Source organism: Doryrhamphus excisus, linkage group LG1, assembly GCF_037039965.1.
Source record: "Doryrhamphus excisus strain RoL-2023G ecotype Guam linkage group LG1, RoL_Dexc_Guam_v1.1, whole genome shotgun sequence".
Taxonomy (NCBI): domain Eukaryota; kingdom Metazoa; phylum Chordata; class Actinopteri; order Syngnathiformes; family Syngnathidae; genus Doryrhamphus; species Doryrhamphus excisus.
Window position 1 is genome coordinate 10,995,465 of NC_136357.1, and position 24,331 is coordinate 11,019,795.

Sequence of the window (24,331 nt, forward strand, 5' to 3'; positions counted from 1 at the left end):
TTATGGTAATACATTGTATAGGTGTGTTAGGGGTGTTTTTAGAGGGTCACAAAGAGTTTTTTATGCTGAACAAAAACATTCATTTATGGACATTGAGCAAACCGTGAAATTCACTTATCACGTTGGGTCTGAAACCAGCTACCTGTGATAAAATAGGGATCACTGTATTTCAACCTATGTGGAGATAAATGATTTCACTACCTGGAAACAACATTTCATTTTGCCCAAAAAAGTTGTGCTGTTAGTGTAGAATTAGTACACTAATACAAAATGTCATACTCTTTAAAAACTAAAAAAAACAATTCTCCGCTTGGTCATCCCTGTGCGTGTGTGGGTTTTCTCCAGGTACTCCGGTTTCCTCCCACATTTCAAAAACATGCATGTTAGGTTAATTGGTGACTCCAAATTGTCCATAGGTATGAATCGGAGAGTGAATGATTGTTTGTCTATATGTGCCCTGTGATTGGCTGGCGACCAGTACATGGTGTACCCCGCCTCTCGACAGTCACCAGCACTTCTAAAAGAGTGGGACGCAAGTTCCATTTTAGAGCCTTTACTTTGTAGCTCTGCAAAGCAAATGCTAATTTACAGTGGAAATCTCATGTATGAATATATCCAAGTGATCAGCATTAGCGATTGTCGTTGCGATTTCAAAAACCTGCAAATGTGACAACTAGTTAGACATCTTAAACATAGTACATCCGACTTAAACAATGCTTGACTGGAGAGTCCAGAGTGGATTGAGGGTCCACTGAATTTCGGGATTACAGTTGGCTTGTTTTGTTACATTCATTATGAAAATGTTTAGCTCAGAATGCCAATCTCCGGTGTCACTTGGAGAAGTTGTTCTTATTTGAAAAAAGGACAGTTAATGTTTAATAATTGACAGCAAAGCCATCCAACAATGAATAAAACAGTAGTGCTGTTAATGAGTCAGGAGTCAAATGTTATGAAATGTCAGAAAAAAATAAGTCTCGGTTTGTCACAAAAGATGATATCATGTTCACAAGAGACTATCTGGAACACAGACACAATCCTCATATGAGCAGCCACCCCTGCATCAATTAAATTACTGTCAAAATAAAATCATCCCACTTCCTCTGCCATTACCACATGATTCACGCCCTGTTTTCATCTGCACTTTTGGTATACATCAGAAGAAACGCCGGGAATAGCTATCCCATCACATGCAATGGACGCAGAAAGTCAACACTTTTAAAATAGCAGCTTTTTATGATGTAAAACATAGCTCGCTTTGACCACATGGTCACTTAATAAAAAGTATATTCCACATTACAGCAGAACCAATGTTGTAATAGCGGTAAGGAGCAACTTTATACCAACCGCTGAGTAGTGCAACCAACATTTTAAAGTCAATTTATTAATTTTGTTCCATCTTCAGTTTCTGTATCTCCTGTGGCATCAAGCATGTTTGGACTGTAATTCACACATTAATCAAACAGCTTCCAGATGTAATAAAACACAAACAAAGTCACTCAGACAGGACGAGACATGTAGCAAAAGAAAAGACAGTGGAAAGGTGGTTCAACAGCCACCGAAAGGAAAAAAAAAGATGCAGGGTTTATCCCTTCTGTGAAATGTTGAGCCTTCACAAGAAGTACCAAACTGCTCAGCCTCCCCAAATATGCAAAAAGACAAGATGAAAATGCAAAAACAAAGATGCACAGATTGTGACGCACAATGACAATATGCAGTTCCATGGAAGAGACATGAGTTTCTATATGACGAGCAAGTTGGCCTGTGGTGTGGCAAATGAGGCGGAGGGGGCTCTCTCTACCTCACGTGTTTCCTTAGAAACCCGATGTTGTTTTCCCTTAGCAACAACGTCACAATTGCTTTCACCACAGGAAACCTCAAAAAGGAAATTTACTGACATGAATTGTAGAAGCTGATGACAGCTCAACCAGACAATGGATGCAAATATTTGTGCGTCCGTTTTCACTGAGATGCGTGCCCACACTCAATTGCATTAAGAAGCGTGGTGCCCTTGATGATAAAGCTGCGCTGCAGTACGGCGTTGCCCCGTCAAAATGGTCAAGGTCAGGTTTATTTATATACCACATTTGAAAGCAGCCACTACTGTCCCAGAACTGGAGGTAGCAGAGATGAGGATGCTGAGGTTCTCATTGGGAGTGACCAGGATGGATAGGATCAGGAACGAGTACATCAGAGGGACATTACATGTTGACCTTGAAGATCAAGTCAGAGAGGCCAGACTGAGATGATTTGTGTCTAGAGGAGAGATAGTGAATATATTGGTAGAAGGATGCTGCGTTGAGAGTTGCCAGGTAGAAGAAGACCAAAGAGGAGGTTTATGGATGTAGTGAAGGAGAACATGAGGGCAGTTGGTGTGAGAGAGACATATGCAGAAGACGGGGTTGGATGGAGGAGATTGGTTTGCTGTGGCGACCCCCAAAGGGAAAAGCCGAAAGAAAAAGAAGAAGACTACCGCCCCAAAGTTCTGTACAGGAGTAACAAACAGTATCATTACATATTCCAATAAATACAAATGTTTAAACATAAGAAGCTAAAAATAACTAAAAAAACATGTACAGTACAAATAAAAAAATTAAAAGATTAGTTATCTACAAGGGACCATACTGACTTCTCAATCAGCTGTTTCTGCACCAACCATCTCATATGCAAGGAACTAGGGATGTCCCGATCTCATTTGCTGCCAATCCGGTGTAATTTTGAAGATTAAAAAATACCGGTTTCTGCCACGTGATCGGGCCAATTGATTGCTGTATCATGTTCGTAGCAAAGGGCTACACACCAACATGCTAGGTGCGTAATGTGCCTCAAAGATGGTTGCTTCTAGACTCCCTCCAACCGCATGAAGAAGTGTGTACCGTGTGTTCCGTGTTGAAGTTAGTTTCACTTTGGATGTTGGATATTCGGGACTGTAGCTAAAACTGTATTTATTCTTCATTGTCCCTGGATGGCTGTGTCCTGTTGAGGGGAAGTCGGCCTTGCCTGGGTGCAAATCAGTGGACTCAACACTTGCCTGAGAGTAACTACAGACCTATAACTGTGAAAATGAACAACTATAAAAGATGCAAAAGAATATACAGTATATCATGTTGGGTTTTTTTTTTCACAATCGTGACCACAGCCGTGGGTTGTTTACACTGCACTACTTTTTCAAACTGCCGCAAATCCCAATTTGCTAGATAAGTGCAAAACAAACTAATTTCTTCATGTTGTAGTTCACCAAAGCCCTTTAGTCTTCTGTAAATTATCCTCTTGGGGGAGCACATCAAGAAGTAATTCAATAACACAGCCCTGCTCTGGTGTTTTTGCCTCCGTCTAATTTGTTTAGAGAGCAATAGAAACGGCTGGGAAAGCCACTGCCCATGAGACTTTTCCTTTCCGCATTTTGAATTGATATCCTTTGCACTATTGTTTGAAACTAGGAAGAATGTCCATGGGCTGAAATAAAAGTAAACTCTGCACAGTCAAAAAGTTTCAGTTACTTGAGAAAGAAAAGCTCAGAGTGATTGAAACGTCAAAAGCATTACGTTTGCTCTGTCCGCAGTTCATTTGATGTGTTTCTTCACGATACAAAGCCAATTCCTTCTCCTCCACCAGTAATCCTGCTCAAGTTGGCTGGGTAATCCCCCTCGAGCTAGATAAGACACAGCAGCTTGTGCAGCTTTCACAAGGGAGCTGTATCCGAAACTGAGAGCGAGCTAAATCGTAGCAAAAGATAAAGAGCACAGTGTTGCAGGTGTCCACAGAAAACCCCGAAATGTCAACTTGGTGATACAAACTGAGGAGTCTGGGCACAGATGACCCAAAATGGTGCTATTAACTGGGTCTCCAAAATAATACATTTCAAGAGCTTTCACACAAAACACAATATTTTCCTACTTTACCTCACGACTCGACAAGAAGCGCTCGAAAAGGCCATGAAGGAAGGTCTCACACTTCCTTTTAGTCTGCACATGGCAGATAACATCTGGTAGTTACTGAAGAGTCAAACAACTATGACAGTGCCCAAAAATGCTTTGGACAACATGTTAGCATGGATGTAATACAGATATTGTCAATATTTTATTATCATTAGAAAAATTCAATAGATTAAATATGCAAGGAACCTGAAACAAATGCTTTTGTTTTGCATTTGATTTTAATTCATTGTAAAGGGTATTGTTCATGGCTGTTATGTAACAGGACCACCCTTCATAACAGGTAAAAGTCACGCTTAAGCGGTTGCTGAGGTGAAGTCTATTTTGATGAGGTAGAGGAGATTAATGGCGGGCCAATCTTCGCTGATCCATAAGGAAGCGCTAACAGCATTAGACAACAGCTTTCACCCAGGATGTGAAGTCTTGTTCCATCTAAGTGGCTTTTAGTATCCGTGTTGCTCATCCATGGAAAACTTGTCAATTTAACTTTTAAATCTGGTGAATATTATATCAAATACATGTACGAATTGTGCATTTTCATGACTATTACATTTATATAGGAAAATTAAGTGATTAAAACATTTTTATATGAATAAAATAATATTTTTTTTAATAATTCTTTTCTAAATATTCAAGATATATGCATCTGGCTTGTTACGTTGCTACTCTGCTGTCTCCTATAGGTTGATTATGAAAAATACAAACATAATCCAACACATTTTTGGCAAACACACTCATTCTGTCTAAAGATACAATAAAAAGCAATAAGTGTAGTATGAACATGTGCAGTGCCAGACAGATCTCTGTCCTATTGTATAATTTAGGGGCTGCGACAACCAAGCTGCCACATCTCATGACTCTTTGGATGAGAAGAAAAAGAAAATTCACTTAAGTAAAATGCACTTACATATGGAACGAAGAGTGAAAAAAGCTTTTTTTGATATTCAAGTTCTGTTTTGTAAATGAATTTTATCCTAAAATGTCCTTCCATACATTATATTAAATCTTAAGGCCACACTGTGACTATGTCCATATTCTGTCCTAAAAGATAAATAATACATTTTAGGACTAAATAATACTGTACAAAAAATAACAATTCAGAGAAAAAGTGTGCATTCTTGACAGATGATAAAAGAATAGGCAAATACCTCATCATACCTACTAAAAATAAGAGGTAATAATATAAATAACAGGTAAATAAGTTAGCTGGGTGGACCTTTACAGAGGATGAGTGTTAGCACCACCTACAAGACATTCGTCTAAAGTGACATTTTGCCACATCACAACAGAAACAGCTATGACTCAGCTGAGGCCAGTTTGCAGCCTAATTAACATACAACACCCACATTTCGTGTATTATTATTAATTAACATCATTCTTCAATGTGTATTGGACCGTCAATATAAAGTTGTTATATGGCCATCGAAGTAAATTAAAGAGCAGTGGGGGAGTCAATACATGGAATGGGACTATAAAAATGGTCTATATTTGTCTTTGTTTTGGTTTTCAGAAATATTTTTCCAAAAACAGGTACTGAAAAAGAGGGATAGTCTTCTATTTAGGGTCGTCTTATATTAATTTTGTGCACAACTTGGCCACAGCCAGCAGTGCTGTTGCTTCAGTCTCAGCTGGTTTGCTCTCTAAAGAAGCACAACATAATGTCAACGATGGCAAATGGAGTTACAACCATGCTATGACGACTCCTCTGGGCAGCATTATTCTGCTCAAAATAAGCATGGAAGCAAGTGTTCTGAATGTTCAGTGATTGCCTATTCCTAATATTGCTGAGCAAAAAGTACACATGGAATGTTGTCAATGATGATGAGGTGTGTGTGTTGCACTCAGGCTGCTTGTGATCTTCCTCTCCTACCATATAGGCCAATGCCATTAGGCTACTTAAACATGACCTGCAAGAACATAATCTTTGAGTCCAATTAACCCTGTGTCACCACACACCCAAGTCTTCCAGGAAGACCTAAAAGCACTAATTGACCTGAATGACTTCACTTTTGCTTAGCAGAATCTTAAGTGCATGTGTTTTCTTGTGTGAAGAAAAAATATGGAATTTCATGCTGTAAAAGGTTCCACTCTTCTATCTGCAATTCTTGCTTGAGATGTTAGCAACACACTGTATGCATTGTTTGCTGGCTATGCTGTAGGTTGAAGGGGAGATGCTCTATTAAAGAGAAACACAAGGAGGTTTGGGACAGTCAGCAGCTGCTTCAGAAAGTAGTGTGGACTAATAATCAGGATGGAGACACCGAGTGCACTGTGCAGTGTTTGCTGTCATAGAACACTGTTTGTGTCTCATTGTGCGGTAGCCCACAGAGTAAGCCTGAAATGAATAAATGTATGATACAATGTCTCGGTTCTGTTTTAGGTTTCTTCCTTAGAGGGAGTTTTTCCATGCCTCTGTCACGGTCGCATGGTTCCGGTCGCTTTCTTCAATTTATTACAACTGTGCTTCTTCTTGTCGTCATCGTCTAACTCAGTGTTTGTGTGCAGCAATATATTTTATGTACCAGTTTACTGGGATAGATTCTTCTAATGATAAGAAAACGACTAATACCGACATTAGTGCACCTTTCAGGATGAGAGTGCGTTGCTTCTGGCTTTAGCAACAGTTTGGCTGATATTTTACGTTCCATGTTCACAAAAACAGTCCCATGTGAAATGCCGTTGACAGATGAAAATATTTTTCTCTTGCTGTGAATCACCAACTACAATCACTTCTGCCTGAGCTTGTTTCGTAAACACAGAAGCAGAGCTTTGAGGAGGCCTTTTTTCTTTGTCTCAAAACACGGGATCATCTCATTTACAATGTATTAGCTTGGCCCATGCTATACCCCATAATTCATTCTGTACATAGCTTTATTCCCCCCCCTCCCAAATATAACTTGTACCAAACAGAAACAGACTCTCGTCTAGTATTTGTCAGCCAACCTATTGAGTTCATTAAATTAACTAGCCAGATATTGATCAGAGTGCATTTAATTAGGTGCCTTGCTCACCCTCCACACTAGCAGCAGTAATATGGACATCTTACACTGAACACGCTCTCAAGTAATCCACGCAGCGACCACTTACACACCACTCAATCAATGGGGCTTGGGATTTGCGGTTAAAGCCACCAAGCACAGCGTGGATCCCTACTTCCAAAGCAACCAAGTCCTTGTGCAAGGTCGGCTGTTTAATTCTGGGAAATGAATCGCTGCGTGTGCAGTGAGTCTTAGACCAAGCAGCTTTCACGATTCCTAAACTCGAGTGGTTTTCAAGCGTAGTGGTAGCTATTAGCAACGTAAAAGAACCGAGCATCTCAATCCAACGTCTTGATTGTGAGGCGATGGTTTTGCTGATGCTGCAGTGCTTATGAGCCTCCCATCTCTTATCCACATGCTCCTCCTCCCCCCCAATGGATGACAAAAATCCCGTTTTAATCAGCAGTGTCACAGCCTGACCTACATTGCCTTGAGAAAGCTGCATGGTGGCCCAGGTTTACTGGTGGAGAAGAAAGGTGCCACAAGCATGTTTTTGGCCCAGATACTTGGCACCATGCTGCGGGATGCCACCTGAAGGAGCCTTGCTGTTGCCAGCTGCTGCAAAGGCAGCACAGTAGGGAAAAAATAATAATGGAAATATCCAGTGTAGTCAAAGTCAGTGAAATTTCAAGGTCAAGCTCTCCAGGGGTGTATTGATTGAATTCAAGAGTGTGGCGATAGAGCACAGGCTGATCACTTGACATTGAACTCCAAATTGTGGGAGTTTCTCAAAGTAGAAACACATCTATAATTACAGTTAATTATAATTATAGTTACCATTCATCCATACATCAATGCATGAAAACATATTTCCTCTGCGCATTGATACTCACTAACACGACGCTTCGCTAATTGCTAGTCTTAGCACCATTCACAGATTTTACCGAGCTCTTGATGATTGTTTGCCATCAGCATTTTTTTACCTGAGGGCTGGAGCACACATCTTGTGCTGGAAGACACAGCCATCTCAATGAGAGCGGACATCGTACGTGTTGTCGACAGAGCTGTAACTATTCTTAACATTATCATCAGTGTATGTGTTAATGCATGATCACAGCATGTCATCAAACGATACATCATTGTTCGAGGTTTTTTTAAGAGGGCTTCATAGTTGATGGTCAAAATTCCAAAAAAGTGCAGTTCCCCTTTATGAGAATCCGATTAATAAATAAATTAAATAATAAAAACAAGGGACAACGTCTCAAGAAACATTCTCGTTTTTAGGTTGAGTCCCTTGGTGGAACCCTTATTTTGACAAAGTCAAAAAGCCCTCATGCAATAAACAAATATGCGATTCTTTTATGTACTAAAAACGGGTCGGTGCCAAACCCTAACAAAAACTCATTTTTTTTATACAAGTAAGGCTGATTATTCAGCTAACATACAATATAGCCAGGCACCATATTTACACTGTCACTGCGGTTCTATCCCAGAAAAACAGCAAACTCACTGGGCAGGGCGAGCAGGAGTACGAGTGATTTAGTTGTTGGCCTAATAGCGTGTTCCTGTTCCTGTGTTGCTACTCCACAGCAGAGGTCTGTGAGTGATGATGACATCATCTTTTCAAGTGCATCTGGGTTCATTTGAGACGATAAGTTTAGCCCGAATGATTCATCTGCATCATATGCAGACGTAAACAAACATCTCCCGGATGGATTCCAAACTGCGAGTGTGCAACGGTGTAAGTTCACTGGGCCGTGGGCTCAGTTCCTGTCTGACTCCTTTATTTGATGTGATCATCACTCATTAGCCTGCAGGCCATGGCAGCATGTTGTTGACCAGCTGGATATGAGATAATCTCCTGTTCGCTGCCCTCTGCACCCTCAACACAGCCACTGTGGCGGCTTCTTAAACCGTGAAGTCAGCCACACGGACGACCAACATGCATCAACCGCCTGTGTCGTTCATTAACGCAATGATGCAATGCAGTGTCGAGCTGGTGGTCCTTTACCGCCACACCACCCTGCACCATCTTTCTTGAGACTAAACCAGCGTGTGTTGCTAGGCAAACTCAGCATGCGGCTTATGGCAAGGCCCGGAAAAACCCATTTAGGATCTAATCCTTCAAGATGACATTAACATGTGCAGAGTTTAAGTAGCTTATATAAACGCCCTACTGCAGTGACTGTTTGGAGTCAAAGTGTCTCTGCAGGAATGATGAAAAGTCTCCGGAGACCTTCTGTCAATGACTCTACCACCATGCACCTTTCCTAACAATGCCTGAGGCTAAATTTATCTCGTGTGGAAGATGAAGACCTCCAAATTGTGAAATATAGCTTCATAAAAGGCCTTTCATTCGGAGCTTTGAAAAATATTCAATAGCAAGTTTGCAGAAAAAAAAACAAACTCTCCAGGTAGAGGCAGGCACAACAAAGCCCTGTTGTGCTTCTTCATAGTCAGCTGTTAATCTGTGGAAACGAGCGAGTTGGAGGACAGAAAGCATTCACATCCAGAGGCTAGTGCACTACAATATCAGCTCCAAGCATGGCTGAAGGTTGCAGAAGAAGCTGCCATGCAAAATGACCATTAGGCTCAGATAAGCATCTGAAAAACACACAAAGCTAAATAAATACATCTCTCCATCTATCTAGACAAGCACAAATAGATATTTTCTGTCATGCCACCACTGGGGGACAGCAATGCTTACATCCCGACTTGAAATACTAGTGAGAAACTGATAATATATTTATTTACCTCTACTGGACAGACTGAACTTGAACAAACGGTGAGAAGTGAAGCATACAAGTGTGTTTAAGTGTGAAATTGCATGCAGAGTACAACAAATGTATATATATATATATATGGCAGGTCTGCACTAACATTGAAAGTCCTCTGTGCTTCTCACGCCCCCCCATGACCATTCACCTCGGCGTCCCCAATGGGGTCCGACCCACTATTTGGGAAGTACTGTTCTGTACATATGCTAATGGTGGTGTTTGCATATAATATGGTTGAAAAAGTGTCGTTTGTAGCCGAAGAGGGACAACACCTAGAGAGAATAAGAAGAATATGAGAGCGATAAGACTCCAGCATGACTTATCAAAGTTTAGATAGTATATATATATATATATATATATATAGTATATTATTTCTTACATTTTACAGTATTTACACTTTTTTTAGTCTTGTTTGACAGTACTTTCACATATTTAAGACCAACTCGGTGATTGATGATACATTCCTTATTTACTTTAATGCAAAAAGGGTGGCCACATTTTTCCAGCACTGATTGGTCTTTATTAATTAATCATCACATCAGCCTGCAAATGTGCCATACCATAAGGCTCTTCATTTCAATTTCAATTCCCCAGCTGTTTAAAAGCTTCAGAGGTAGATTGCTGTAAAGCCAAGCCACACTCATACAGTATGTTTTTAAAAGCTTCAGAGGTAGATTGCTGTAAAGCCAAGCCACACTCATACAGTATGTTTTATATATAGATATTTAGATAGATAGAAGGTATATAGATAGAAGAGGTGGGGGGGGGGGGGGTCCTGTGGGAAGAGCCAAAATTAGCAGTGGACATTGAAAGGTCAGGGAGCAGTGGGAATAGAGCTCCTGTAGACACAATCTGTACAATCATATTCATTCCCTGTATACAGAGAGAAGTAAATAAAGTAAAGCCCATAAAAGACACAAGTTTTCAGAGTATTTTCTTGAAAAGGATGAGGTACTTTTCCAAGGAACTTGCAAAAAGAAAAAAAAAATGGCAACGCAGACTAGAGCCAGACGAGATCAGTCTGTAAAGACTTTGCTGGAGCCTGGTTTACTATTGTTTAACCAGCACTGTCTGCCACAGCACGCAGAGTAAACGCAAAAACGCTCCAAAGCCTCCCGAGGAGTTGTTTTTCACAAGCCTTTGTGGTATGCATGCACGCCCCAGCCCACTCCCATCCAGCAGCACATGGCAAGCCGGTTGGCATTCCTTCTCCGCTCTGCAATTATATGGCTTGTCTCGAGGCCTCTGCTCTCCGTGTGCTGCCATCCCCCGACAAGGCAGGACGTGTCTCTGTACAATTCTTTCAATTTTCACCTACCCGTTTCAAGCCCCAAGTCTCTAATTTTAGCTGCAACACATTACTGGGTGACAATAAGCTTCTCGAAAAGCAGCCGAGAAGAGCGGAACAAAATCTCTTTCATTGACATCCTCCTGTATTTTTTTGTGTAAGGTAACTCTTCTGCTCTTGAACCGCTGCACACGAAAGGGTAAGAAAATGTGGTAAAATATGCACTCTCATTGTGTTGCCTGTGCTACTATATTTAAAACGAATACCCCACTTGGTGGTCCTGTTATTAAACCCCAAAATTGACCTCCAAATAGCCACCCACTGCAAAACACCCACCCACCAATTTGGTACACACCTTTAGGGGACTCGTTAAACATTAAAATTTTAGCAAGATTGCTTGAAAAAATATGGCCACCATCAAAGAAAAGGTCTTTTGCAGGGGCACGTAGCAACTCATTGTCCATTGACTAGAGCTGACACCAAGATAGTTGACATAATCTGTTACAGAGTCAAACTGTCACCACCGTAACAACATCATTATGTACAGGTAATGATATACTGTGGCTGTTGGTAAGCAGACCTTTTATTCACAGAGAATTAGGGTTGCTGCAGTAAAGTGGAGACTATAGAGTACAATACTGCAAGTAAGTATTAAGGTAATGCTAGCAAGAGCATACAGGTTATTGTAAAACTGTAATGCCTTTGTAAGTCGGCACACTTTTTTCTTGTGCAGTGTGCATGTGTCTGCATAAGCGTGTGCGAGGTTTAACTCGCGGCTCCTATTTAAAGTACGTCTTCCTCTTTAATTTCCCTCCAATGACTTCTTCAAAGCACTACTAAAATCCCTTTTAAATGCTCTGCAGAGACATAGCGCAAGTCAGATGATGCGTGGATTTAACTTTTGTTTGAAAAGCCACCAATACTGCAGAGCTACACTTAGCATACAGTATATCCATAATTTGGACCAGGGTGAAATTTGAGTCTGTAGGACACATGCAAAACCTACAGGAGACTGGCAAATCTTATGTGCAGACGTCAACGGATGAATAATGCAAACAAATTGTCAGGACACGAGAGCCAATCTTGCAGAATTTCAGACAATCTCTTCCATTCATGCAGCTGGGGCCACATGACATGCCTGCAGCAGAGGGATTAGGACGATCAGCTGAGCGCGACTCAATACCACATTGTTCCCCGCTGCTCACCGCTTGTTTCCCCTGCAAAGCTCGCTGCAGCTTATCAAAGGAGGACAGAACCAAACGCCTGCCAAAATCCAATCACTCCCAGTCCACTTCCTTGCTGTAAACTGCAAACAAATCACATACACCCCGCCCACCCCTCGGGTGCCAGAATGTCAAGGCCTTTCTGGCACTTTGAAAGGCTCCTTTCTAACCCCAAAACAAAGCGTGAGGTTCAAACTCATGTTCAGGACAAACAAACATGACGGAGGGTAATTTAGGAAATCAGCTTTGGCCTTCAGATTACAGAGCACAGTGCTGCCCCTTTTGTCTGCTAGGCCACATCTGTATCAAGAGTGACAAAAGGTGACCACACAGCTTGCTGCTGCAGCTATCAGAAAGGGTGGCTTTAATTCTGCATCTATTCACACGCTTATTGTCTCTGCAGCAGAACGATAACAAACAGCTCTGCCGACACATCTCTTCTAGTCCAGGCCAGGGTTGATGTGGCAAATTACAGGCCAGTCAAAAACATGGAAGCACAGTATTTTATGGACATGGATCATGCCTAGTTTAGTCACTGTAAACGCTCTGATATTATATGATCTTTAAACGACGCTTGGGCGATATTGACCAAAGCATATATCACAATATTTTGGGGAAATATGCTGGAAAGCACACAAGTAAATGTACCTTAAATTACATGCTCATGCTGATACTATTACTACTAGTATTAGACCAATACCCTTTGAATTGTGTCATATCTTTTAGCTTGATTGGCATATTCAGTTCATTTAGAGCTGTTAATACAGACATACAGTGTTCCCTTGTTTAAAAGTTAATAAAAATAGCCCACAATAAGGGAAATCCAACAAGTAGCCAAATTTATTTGTTGACAATTATCAAGAATGTTTTAAGGCTGTTAGTTTGGCTGTAGTGTTTTTGTATCCTCGTTGAAACAGTTCTCCTGCTGCCGTCCTCCTCCTTGTACCCACAATTCATTTTGTTGGTGTAGCTTATTCTTCTATTGCTTATTGGCAGTTAGCAAGCAGCTCAAGCAGTTTGCTAGCAACGGCACAAAAAAGATTCATTCTCAATAGCCAATCAGGACACAGAACACAATGGACAGGTTCCCCCTTAGGCAATAAGGACTTTTGTGGCACTATATTTGGCGGTCTATGTCTGTTGAGTGTTCGCAATTACCTGTACAGGCATATAAACACACAGACAAGATGAAGGTGCACACGTCTTCAACATGAAAACACCGTCGACAATAACATACAACACAGCACCGATAGATCACTCTAATGCACCACAAGGAAGCAGAACACAATGTGCCTGTGATACAGCAAATCCGTGTATCAAGGGAACACTGTATATACAGCGCATCCGGAAAGTATTCACAGCGCTTCATTTATTCTACATTTGTTACAGCCTCATTCCAAACTGAATTAAATTAATCTCTTACCTCAAAATTCTACACAAAATACTCCATTATGACAATGTGAAAAAAGTATTTTTTTGACATGTTTTGAATTTATTAAAAATAGAAAACAAAAAAAATCACATTTACATAAGTATTCACAGCCTTTGCCATGAAGCTCAAAATTGAGCTCAGGTGCATCTTTTTTCCACTGATCATCCTTGAGATCTTTCTACAGCTTAATTGGAGTCCACCTGCAGTAAATTCAGTTGCTTGGACATGATTTGGAAATATAATAACTGTCTATATAAGGTCCCACAGTTGACTGTGCATGTCAGAGCACAAACACCAAGCATGAAGTCAAAAGAACTGTCTGTAGACCTGCGAGACAGGATTGTCTTGAGGCACAAATCTGGGGAAGGATACAGAAAAATTTCTGCTGCTTTGAAGGTCCCAATGAGCACAGTGGCCTCCATTATTCGTAAATGGAAGACGTTTGGAACCACCAGGACTCTTCCTAGAGCTGGCCGGCCTTCTAAACTGAGCGATCGGGGAAGAAGGGCCTTAGTCAGGGAGGTGACCAAGGCCCCGATGGTCACTCTGTCAGAGCTCCAGCGTTCCTCTGTGGAGAGAGGAGAGCCTTCCAGAAGGACAACCATCTCTGCAGCAATCCACCAATCAGGCCTGTATGGTAGAGTGGCCAGACGAAAGCCACTCCTTAGTAAAAGGAACATGGCAGCCCGTCTGGAATTTGCCAAAAAGCACCTGAATGACTCTCAGACCATGTGAAACAAAATTCTCTGGTCTGATGAGACAAAGATTGAACTCTTTGGTGTGAATGCCAGGCACCATGTTTGGAGGAAACCAGGCACTGCTCATCACCAGGCCAATACCATCCCTACAGTGAAGCATGGTGGTGGCAGCATCATGCTGTGGGGATGTTTTTCAGCAGCAGGAACTGGCAGACTAGTCAGGATAAAAGGAAAATTAATGCAGCAATATATAGAGATATCCTGGATGAAAACCTGCTCCAGAGCGCTCTTGACCTCAGTAGACTGGTCATGTACCTTGACCATATAGACAGTAGACATTAGCACACAGCCAAGATCTCAAAAGATTGGCTTCAGAACCACTCCGTGAATGTCCTGGAGTGGCCCAGCCAGAGTCCAGACTTGAATCCGATCGAACATCTCTGGAGAGATCTGAAAATGGCTGTGCACAGACGTCTTCCATCCAACCTGATGGAGCTTGAGACTTATTGCAAAGAAGAATGGGCAAAACTGCCTAAAAATAGGTGTGCTAAACTTGTGGGATCATATTCAAAAAGACTTGAGGCTGTAATTGCTGCCAAAGGTGGATCAACAAAGTATTAAGCAAAGGCTGTGAATACTTATGTAAATGTGATTTTTTTGTTTTCTATTTTTAATAAATTCAAAACATGTCAAAAAACCTTTTTTCACATTGTCATAATGGAGTATTTTGTGTAGAATTTTGAGGTAAGAGATTAATTTAATTCAGTTTGGAATGAGGCTGTAACATGACAAAATGTAGAAAAAGTGAAGCGCTGTGAATACTTTCCGGATGCACTGTATATATATATATATATATATATATATATATATATTTATTTATTTATAATGCTGTCCTGTCATGTATCTTTAATCATGATTATTTAAAAACTGTTAATTAGATTTTTTTTTTTAATTATCATTTGACAGCCATAGGATGTATACATACATTGTAGTCATCTACAACTATGGCGTTTCTACATGAAGTACACAGCAGTGTGAAGGGAAGCTCATAGGCCCCAAGCCAGGTCCTTCCGGGCTAAATTAGCCACAATGTCAAATAGAACATCATGTCCTGACCAGATGCAGACTCTTGCAAAAGATGAAAAAGCTACTTATGAGTTTAAGATCCCTTGTTTTATTTTTTTTATATGAACAAAAATCAACAACATAGCAGCTATGCATCCCTAACCGGCCATTGCACATTAGAAAATGTGCACCGCCAGCACTTGGAATGCTCCTTTTGAAGAGCCACATCAGCAGCATCTTGCCTTGAAGAGAGGAAGGAGGGTGTGTGCTCCGGTGAAGAAAAGACATTTAACCCATCGCAATGCACCTGGCCTCTGACATTGCTCAAACGGCTGTTTGGAAGATTAAAAATCTGCTCACCTGGTACTCACAAGGACAGGCCCATTATGTAAATACCTTGAGTGTTGACTCTAACTATGTAAACATTGCACCTGATGGCTTTGTATGTTCACAGGCAGGGGCACTTCCTTTTGTTACAACGGCATTCTGGAACTTATGATTAGAGATCTGGCTTACCTATGTAGAGAGAAGAGTCTTTCTTCTTGACATGATCATCAATGTAAGACACCCCCAGGGGCTGCACAGGCGTGGCTCCGATGCCCAGCAGCACCTGAGCCCCAATCAGCAGCAGGTACATCATGTTGGTGTTGGCCCTGTTGGTGCACGCCGTGTCGTCAGCCAACTGGGTGTCCTGGCTCCTGTTGGAGCACACGTCCCGTCCCACATCAGTCCGCCTAGTGTCCCCTATCTCATACTGGTTGGTGAGAAACTCGGGGAGTGCAGAAAGGAGGGCGCCCAGTGCCATGACTATGCCCCCACAGCCAATAAGACGGGGCCGGTGGGCTTTGGCCCCGAAGTAGCTGACAAACAGGATGAGTGCTAGATTGCCGATTTCGAAACTGCTGGCAATCACGCCGACGTCTGCGCTTTGCAGGTTGAAGCGACGCTCCAGGGTGGTCAGCACACTCACCTGCAAATAACAGGAGAAAGTAAGAATGACCATCAATACTGTGGAATTCCCCATAGTAATCAAAATAAACATTGCCATGTGCTTGCCTAGGCTTTCATAATCGGTCACGCAGCTTTTCCATTGGACTACCATGAATAACAAGCAGATCAGTTGTTCCACACTGGTGCATTGCTGCCAACAGGCTTGTTTCCCATTAGCTGGCCAGTCATACTTTTTATTTCCATGGCTTAGATGTGTGGAACAGCTCATCTCAAGCCTTTCACCAGCTGGCATCCATACACCAGCCAATCACACCATCAAAAACTTCATGACATTCCACAGTAAAGCCTCAATCAGTTTGCATCAAGTTGTTTTTACTTGAGTGTGTGTGTGTGTGTGTGTGTCTGCACCGTGTGAACCACTGACACACCAAAACGTTTCTCAGGCTATTTTCAAATCACTCCCAAACTGTCCCTGGGACTGGAATCGGGATTTTTCCATTCTCTCAGTGGCTCATCCAACTTGTGGTTTTACTTGGAACATTTTTCCACTGTTCTGATGTAATGTACGTGGTTATTTTGGAGTGGAGTAGAACTTGTTTAAATGTAGAATTGACCTCTGCTAGATCTTTATAGACGCTCTCTGCTGGGATAGGCTCTGGCACCCCCCCACGTGACCTTGAATAGGATTAAAATGGATGGATGGTTCCTTTATGGAGCCAAATGCAGATGGCTTCAAATCAGCATTGTAAAGGAGTTGATTAAATTAGCTTGACTTAAATTGAGTTTAACTTCCTTTCATATTCATTTCCTGGTATAAATGTACTGGAGAACATCTGAGGTCAAACATGACACTGGAGCTACAATTTGTTTAGATTTTTATATTAATATATTTTCCCTTCTGAAACATGAAAAAATGAACTAAATGTAAATAGAACCGTCCAAGAGTCAAGCTGTATTATACAATTGTAAACAAGTATTGTAAAATTGATACATTAAATCATCATTTTAATGTAGAATGACAACGGTATAACAATAGTTGTATTATAGAGCTCTTATTTTCAAGGACAGTCACGCATGTACAGTATGTTCCATGTGAGGAGAATGTTTATTTACGGCTAAGACGAGCAGCGTTCAAAAACAAATGTACTTACAAATACAAATGTACTATTTTTTCCCCACTTAGAAACTGCACTTCATCACCAAGCACTGTAAAACCTTCCTTATATTAAAGCCGTAAAACACAACCTGGTGAAAATATACTCATCGAGCCTGAGTCGCGCGCACAAACAACCACACAAGCTAACCATGCTAGCTTCCATTCACACTCTGGAAGAGGAGATTGAGCCAACTTTCACCGGCGTTTATCATTTCAATCGGTGTACGTCGGGAGGGCATTGTTTTGTGTTTATTATGATTTTGTGACACGACTGAGCAGTCTGCCGAGGAAATACTTACACGCACGAACGTTCCTTCTCCTCACGATGACAGCATTTCATTCATGTTATATACTGTAGCAGTTTTTTTTGTTTTTTTAAATCGGGTGCCTGACACGTTTGCCGCTTCACAGACTGGGTTGCTACAATATCATTTTTGTTGATTGTATATATATGTAAGCACCATCGGTATTCGTCAGAAAGGGCATCCGGAATTTAAAAGGGCCAAAAATCAGTATGTCGCTCAAAAAAAGATCCGCTGTGGCAAATCCCTAAGGAAAAAAGTCAAAAGAAAGAAACAAACTATTTTCTACAGGAAAGTATGATACTGTAGCGACCCGGAGTTTTGTGTAATATTAACAGTTTGTGATGTTTGTGTGATGTCATGTCCGGCTTTGATTACTGTAATGTGCTGCTTTCTGGCCTTTCAATGTCGAGTTATAAAAGCCTGCAGTTAGTTCAAAATGCCGCAGCATGACTCCACGCAAGGATGCGTAAATTTGACCATATCTCTCCAGCACTAGCAAACTTGCACTGGCTCCCAGTTCATTTGAGATGCAATTCTGTTACTTGTCTCCAAAAAGCTACGTGTATTGGCACCGTCCTATTTGGTTGATCTAGTGGTACTCTATGAGCCGCCCTGAAAGCTACGCTCCCAACATGGCGGTATTTTGACAATCCCGAGAGCCAGAAAGAAGTATACAGGCTATAGAGCCTTTTCTATTCAGGCTCCATTTTGGAATGCTCTACCTGCCGATATTAGCGCTGATGTTTACGTCCCGACTTAAGACTTATTTTTACACTTTAGCGTTTAGTTCATTGTATTTCTGGCCTGTTTCACTGCAGAAATATCCATAGAATAGGACTTTGACATGTTCAAGTACAAGAGATGACCAAGTACGAGACAGAAAGGTGTCGTATTAGTTCCCCTCTGTGACCTTGACAAAGTAGAATTGACAGTGCATTGTTCTTGCTCTCTGCTGCTGCGACCTTCGTAAGACATCACGGCGCAGAGAGGCTCATTGGTGGGAGCGGCGCATGTCAGCATAAAACAAGTCGAACAAGCTGCGACGTCGCTTTCCCGCATTGAATAAGTCCACATTAACAGGTGGCTGACTGGCTGGGTGGGATCTCGAAACGGTGACGTCTCATTCTGTTCTTAGAAATCATGCCAAGGCTGAGGAGCAACCTGTTGACACGACAGCTTTAGTGCAGCTGAGGAAGCCATCATCTCGTCACACCAGATCTCATCCCATTAAGGAAGAAGGCCTGAGCAGGAAATGTGTGTGACTGACAGCTTCAGCAGCTCTCAGCTTAGCACTGGAAGCACTATGCATGAGTTCCTTTTACAGGTTAAACATGCTAGTGCACTTCTACTCTTGACATAGACCAGACAGCCTTCCAGGAACCAACATAAATTACCAAGGAAGGGGGAAAAAAAGTGGATTGCATATTAGGAGGAGACCTAGAACTCGGGGAAAGTGTTTAGGATGTTGCACGGCAACAAAATAAACCTCACCCAGTCGTGTGACATCGCAGAGACCAACAAGGGGACATAGCATTCCATGCTCAGGGACTTTGCTTCAGCAAGTAGACATTGAAACAGAAGTACTTTCAGTTTGTTGTTTCATTTTACGTCTGGAATAGATTGCTTTACAGATTACGTAAAGGAAAACTGCACTTTTTTTGTAATTTTGTAATTCATCCGCAATTCTGTGAAACATTAACACATTTCTTTCCCTTTTCTGTGCATTCTAACGAAAGAAAACAAGTTAGCATGAGCTTGAGGTACCGATTTTGACTACAAAGCACTAACAATGTTTTATTGTTTAATTTACGTACATGCTGTGATCATGCATACAGTATCTTGCCGTATTTTGATTATTTAAAACATTACCGAAATGTCTTCCACAGGCGCACAAATGTAGCCCAGGAGCTTATGCTACTTCTGTCAACAACGACAAGCATCTTGTAGAGTCTTTGTAGCGAGAAACGTGTTCATGTTTCACAAAAGAATTGTGGATGATGGGCAAAATTCCAAAAAAGTGCAGGTTTCCTTTAAGATAAGCAAAATAGAGTAACGATGAGAGCAGGAGTTACAAAACAAAGACTGAACGGGTACAAAATAAGATCTTGCATGTCAAAAATAAGTACTTTTTAACCCTGATTCCCACCAATCTCCAATTTCTGTAGCGTAGCACCATGAAATTCTAACGTGCACATCTGCTGAGCCATTCAGCCGTGTGTCATTGTGATTTTGTGAAATTTAACATGTTAATCTTAAATAAATTTAACATGTTAATCTTAAATTCAGTAAGCCGTTTTTGTTCTTTATTTTTTTTTAATGAAAAGGGATTCAGGGTAATGATAAATGAGCCAGTTTTACACCGCCTCCTTACACTAGCCTTAATCAGGAATGACTACAGAACCATTTTAATAGGGATCTATGCTTTTTCTTTGCTTTTTCCACTTTTCTGACCTAGAAAAATAGTTAGAATGTTGTATTCTTGTGTTAAATGATGCCAAAGTTTCAGATAATGAGGTTTGCGCATTTGGAAGTGAGCCCTGAAAGTCTGGGATGACTGAAATGGCTCGGTTTGAAAAGGTGTGGTAAAACCTTTCCTTTGTGACATCACAGAGGGGCGGACGTGCTTATATGGTTCATAGTTAGGAAGCACTTTGGGCGTGTGACCAATCACAGTGGAGTGGGCATGCCTGGAGGCGGCCCGTGTGTGGAATAAATTAAAACAGACCAAAGATGGAATAGGTGCAGATTCTGCAAAAATGTTTTCTCTGCGGGTTATTGTGTGTATCTGCTCTATAGGAGATTACAACTTAATATAAATGATTTTTTTCTGATTAAATGAATAAATGATCCAATAATAATATTTCAAATCGTGAGGGGTGTGAAATTATATCGGTACCCTAGTACAGGAAATTATTGAGAAACACTGTGGGGGCACGGGGAACTGTCCTTTTAGTGCAGCCCTGGCAAAATGTAGTACTCAACATACAATTTGACTGTTGAATATGCTTGTATGCTTTCCATTTTGCATTTTCCTGGTTTCACTTTCAAGTACAGTCTATACAGTACAGATAGATGAATAGATATCAGTTTCTCTAGTATTTCAAACTGTCCCTTGAAATGACAAAAATAACTAACAATCGCTGGTTTAAGATAACTCTCTAATTTAGATGACAAATAAACTCTTAGTTTAAAGTGCACTTCTGCAACATTTGACTGTGTGCTCAGTCACAGTGTGTTAGGTGTCTTGTGCTAATTATCAGATTGGCCAAAACAACGGCGCCATGATAGCTAGGTTTGGCGACGCACTGACAGCAAGGACTACAGAACTAATACAGAGATAGCTCTTGTAGGATTACTTTTTACATGTTGGGTTTAATGACAAAAGCTATAGCCATGGAGGGTCAAGTTATGGTGTTTGTCCAAGTAATTGTCCCATGTTTATGTTTGAACAGGTGTCTGAAGCCTCTTTTATTACATTATAAAAGGTCCTGTAGGTTTCAGAAATAGTAAAAGTTCAGTCAGAGTTCATTTGTGCAAATTGAGGTTAATTCTATATTATGTGCAGTGCTTCAGTGCTTGCATCTTTAAAGCATTTTTTTATCCAAAGTTTTTCTTGAAAATAAGCCTTTGACAAAATAAGCCTCTTGGAAAAAAAAAATCCAAGAGAGACTTTATTTCCTTGAGGATGTTTTTTTTCTCTCAAAACTATATCATTTTTACCTACTCTATGTTCATTTGTGGCAATTAAAGCGTTTTTTTCCCCCCAGTGAACGTACCTACAGGAGACGGGTCACTCTGCACGGAATGATTACACTGTTTAAGAGTTTAGATTAGGAAACAGCCTCTTGTAGCATAAAATAAAATATAAAATATATAAAACCATATTTTTGCAGTGTTTCAATCAATACAAAATTTAGTATTTTGTATATTCATATTTTGTATTTTTCATTCTTTTTTAATAGATGTGTCTGCACCTACTATACCAAAACAAATTCCTAGTATGTGTTTGATCATACATGGCAATAAACCTTTTCTGATTCTGATTCTGATTCAATCAGTGGTTTATGTTTTAATCAACACTTCTAAAGGTATAGAAGTGGATGACCATACTGTGTGACCTTGAATGAAATGGGCACAAATAATGCCTTTTTTTTAATCTGGCTTCCGAAAAAAACTGTTAATCTTAGAAGTTTAAAATGACTGTTTAGTCACGCCCTTTCACTCAAGAATGCAGCCAACTATTATCAATAATTATTTCAGATATAAAAGCAGCATCAATCCTCAAAATGTAGCTATAAGGAGTGTAGCCAAAATAAAGTGTCAGGTGCCACTTATGTTGTATAATCGGCACCAACTTAAAACGCACAAACTCTGAGATCTCAGTGTTTTGATAACGTTATCTCATAGCACGCGTCTAAGAACTGATAATCAGTATCTTTCACTTAGAAATCTGCAATTAGCATTATTCACTGTGAAAATAATACTTAATTGAGATAACTCCTTGACCCTTTGGTAAACAGGAGGTGAGCTGTAGATTGGTCATGATCCATGTATTGGAAACCCCTGCTTTAGAGGTACAATGGGGTTTTTCCACTGGGGAGGTACTACTTTTGTATACATTACTACAAAAGGGTGCAAAAAGACACCTTCAAGTCAACAATATACCCTATAGGGAGTATTCTACCTTAGACTTATCCTTGTCACTAAATAATGCTATGGAGCCCCCCAGGCACCAGGCGTGCAGTGGGACCCTAGCTACCCCACTCACCAAGTATGCTCCCACGGTGCCTTGTGCCAACATGAGCGCACATTCCGAAATGAGGAATATCTTGATATTCGAGAAGCAGGAGGTCTTTTTACGTGGGACGTCCACTTCCAGCATGGTCCCGCCGCCCCGGTCCGACTCTTCCCGGTGCTTCTTCACCTGCATGCCCACCTCACCTTCCTCCGGCTCAGCAGAGCGAGGAACACGCAGGACAGGTAGTAACTCGTTCGGGGCTACTACATCCGAAACTCCCCTGGCTTGTATCGCTCCAAAGTCACTCGAGGAAGCTAAGTCCGAACTCCTCCACGGTTGCACCTAAACATCGCTTCTTCTTCTTCTTCTTCTTCTTCCTCCACGTCGTCGTCGTCGTCGTCGTCACGCTCGAACGTGTGAGCTCCAGGAGGCTGACACAAGACGACCATGAGTGCGTGAAGAATCTGTGGTAGGCGCGTACAGCCCCGGAGTGAGATAAGTGCCCGCCGCCGTGGAGGCTCGGCTCCCGGTGTCAACTTCTCTTTCTGACTAGCTTGTCTGCTCTCGGACGTCTCTCCGCCCCCTTAGAGGCTCATTCGCGGGTCCTGATGTTCGGCGTGGCGGGTGCCCAGACTGGTTGAAGCTGGTTGGAAAATAGAAAGTATATGTTTTAATCTGAGCGAGGACTAAAAAAGTTACAAAAGAAAAGTTTGTCTATGTCCCGTATGTTTAAGGAGCTGTGTGACGTAAGGACATGTCACGTGATTGTTACGTCACCAGACGTCAATTAACAAAGTAATTTACACGTACGAAAATCACCGATTTGTTTGTTGAAAAAATAGCTTATATATACTTTTTTCCTGAAAAAACATTTGTATGTAAAATTGTGCTACTTTTTTTCTTAAAAAAAAATAAAACATTTTCTGAAACTTTTTTCTTGAAAAAATATAGCTTTTCCTTAAAAATATAGAACCTTTTTTGATAACGTGTCTGATTTCATGGAAATGTACAACTTTTCTTTCAAAAATTCTGTCCGCTCTCAAAACGGTGTAACATTTTTTCTCTAACCATTTTTTTTTCAAGAAAAAAGTACTAGAAGAAAATATGACTTTAAAGACGGTTTACCCCAAGTCAATAGTACTATACAGTAATACCTTCTTTATCCCGGTTAATTGGTTTTTCAGCGTTATGGCAGGCAGAAAATCTGATTACAATCTTCTACATATGTTTGTTAACATTATTAAAGCCATCAAGACATGACCCATATAGTCACCTGTACATTCTTATTACAATAGTAGATGTAATTAGATAAAATAACCCTTTTAAGACAGTTTACTGCAGAAGCAGAATCGGTGGCGGACAGGAAGTGATTTATTATTATTACAATAAGTCACTAGCCACCGTATGTTATGTTATGTTGTGTTGTGTTGTGTTATGTTACGCTATAATGTATTGATAAGAAATACGTTTTTTAACATTAATGTTGTCAGGAACTACTTTTCGGACCACATGTCATTGTCGGAATCCAGTGCATTTTCACTTAATGGTAATGAAGCAACTTGTGTCTAATTCTTGTTAACAACACAACAAAGCCAAAATATTGTCTATGAATAGAGTAAAGATGTAAACAGTTTCTTTCCTGCTTATCTATATGACAATAAACTTGCCCATGCATACACACATGCGGTAGATGTTTAGAAACATGAGTGAGGTGGACCAGGGTGGAGACACCTCAGACCTTTGGCAAGAATGTTTGAATAGAGGATTGTTCTGCTTGCAGAAGTGCAT

General features: G+C 40.8%; 1 protein-coding gene across 2 annotated transcripts in view; it reads right to left on the reverse strand.

The window, feature by feature from the left end:
* The window catches only part of slco3a1a (solute carrier organic anion transporter family member 3A1a), a 34,376-nt gene that overhangs the window by 8,805 nt on the left and 1,240 nt on the right, over positions 1–24,331 (reverse strand). Inside the window, exons 1-2 of one of the 2 annotated variants that reach the window (XM_078789937.1) lie at positions 22,574–23,283; positions 15,910–16,363 (exon numbers count right to left, since the gene is read on the reverse strand). In XM_078789937.1, the coding sequence (XP_078646063.1) occupies positions 15,910–16,363; positions 22,574–22,735 (616 nt within the window). In that variant the 5' untranslated portion in view covers positions 22,736–23,283. Of the gene's footprint in view, positions 1–15,909; positions 16,364–22,573; positions 23,284–24,331 lie in introns of those variants that run through there. The other variant, XM_058075207.2, reaches the window with a different exon arrangement.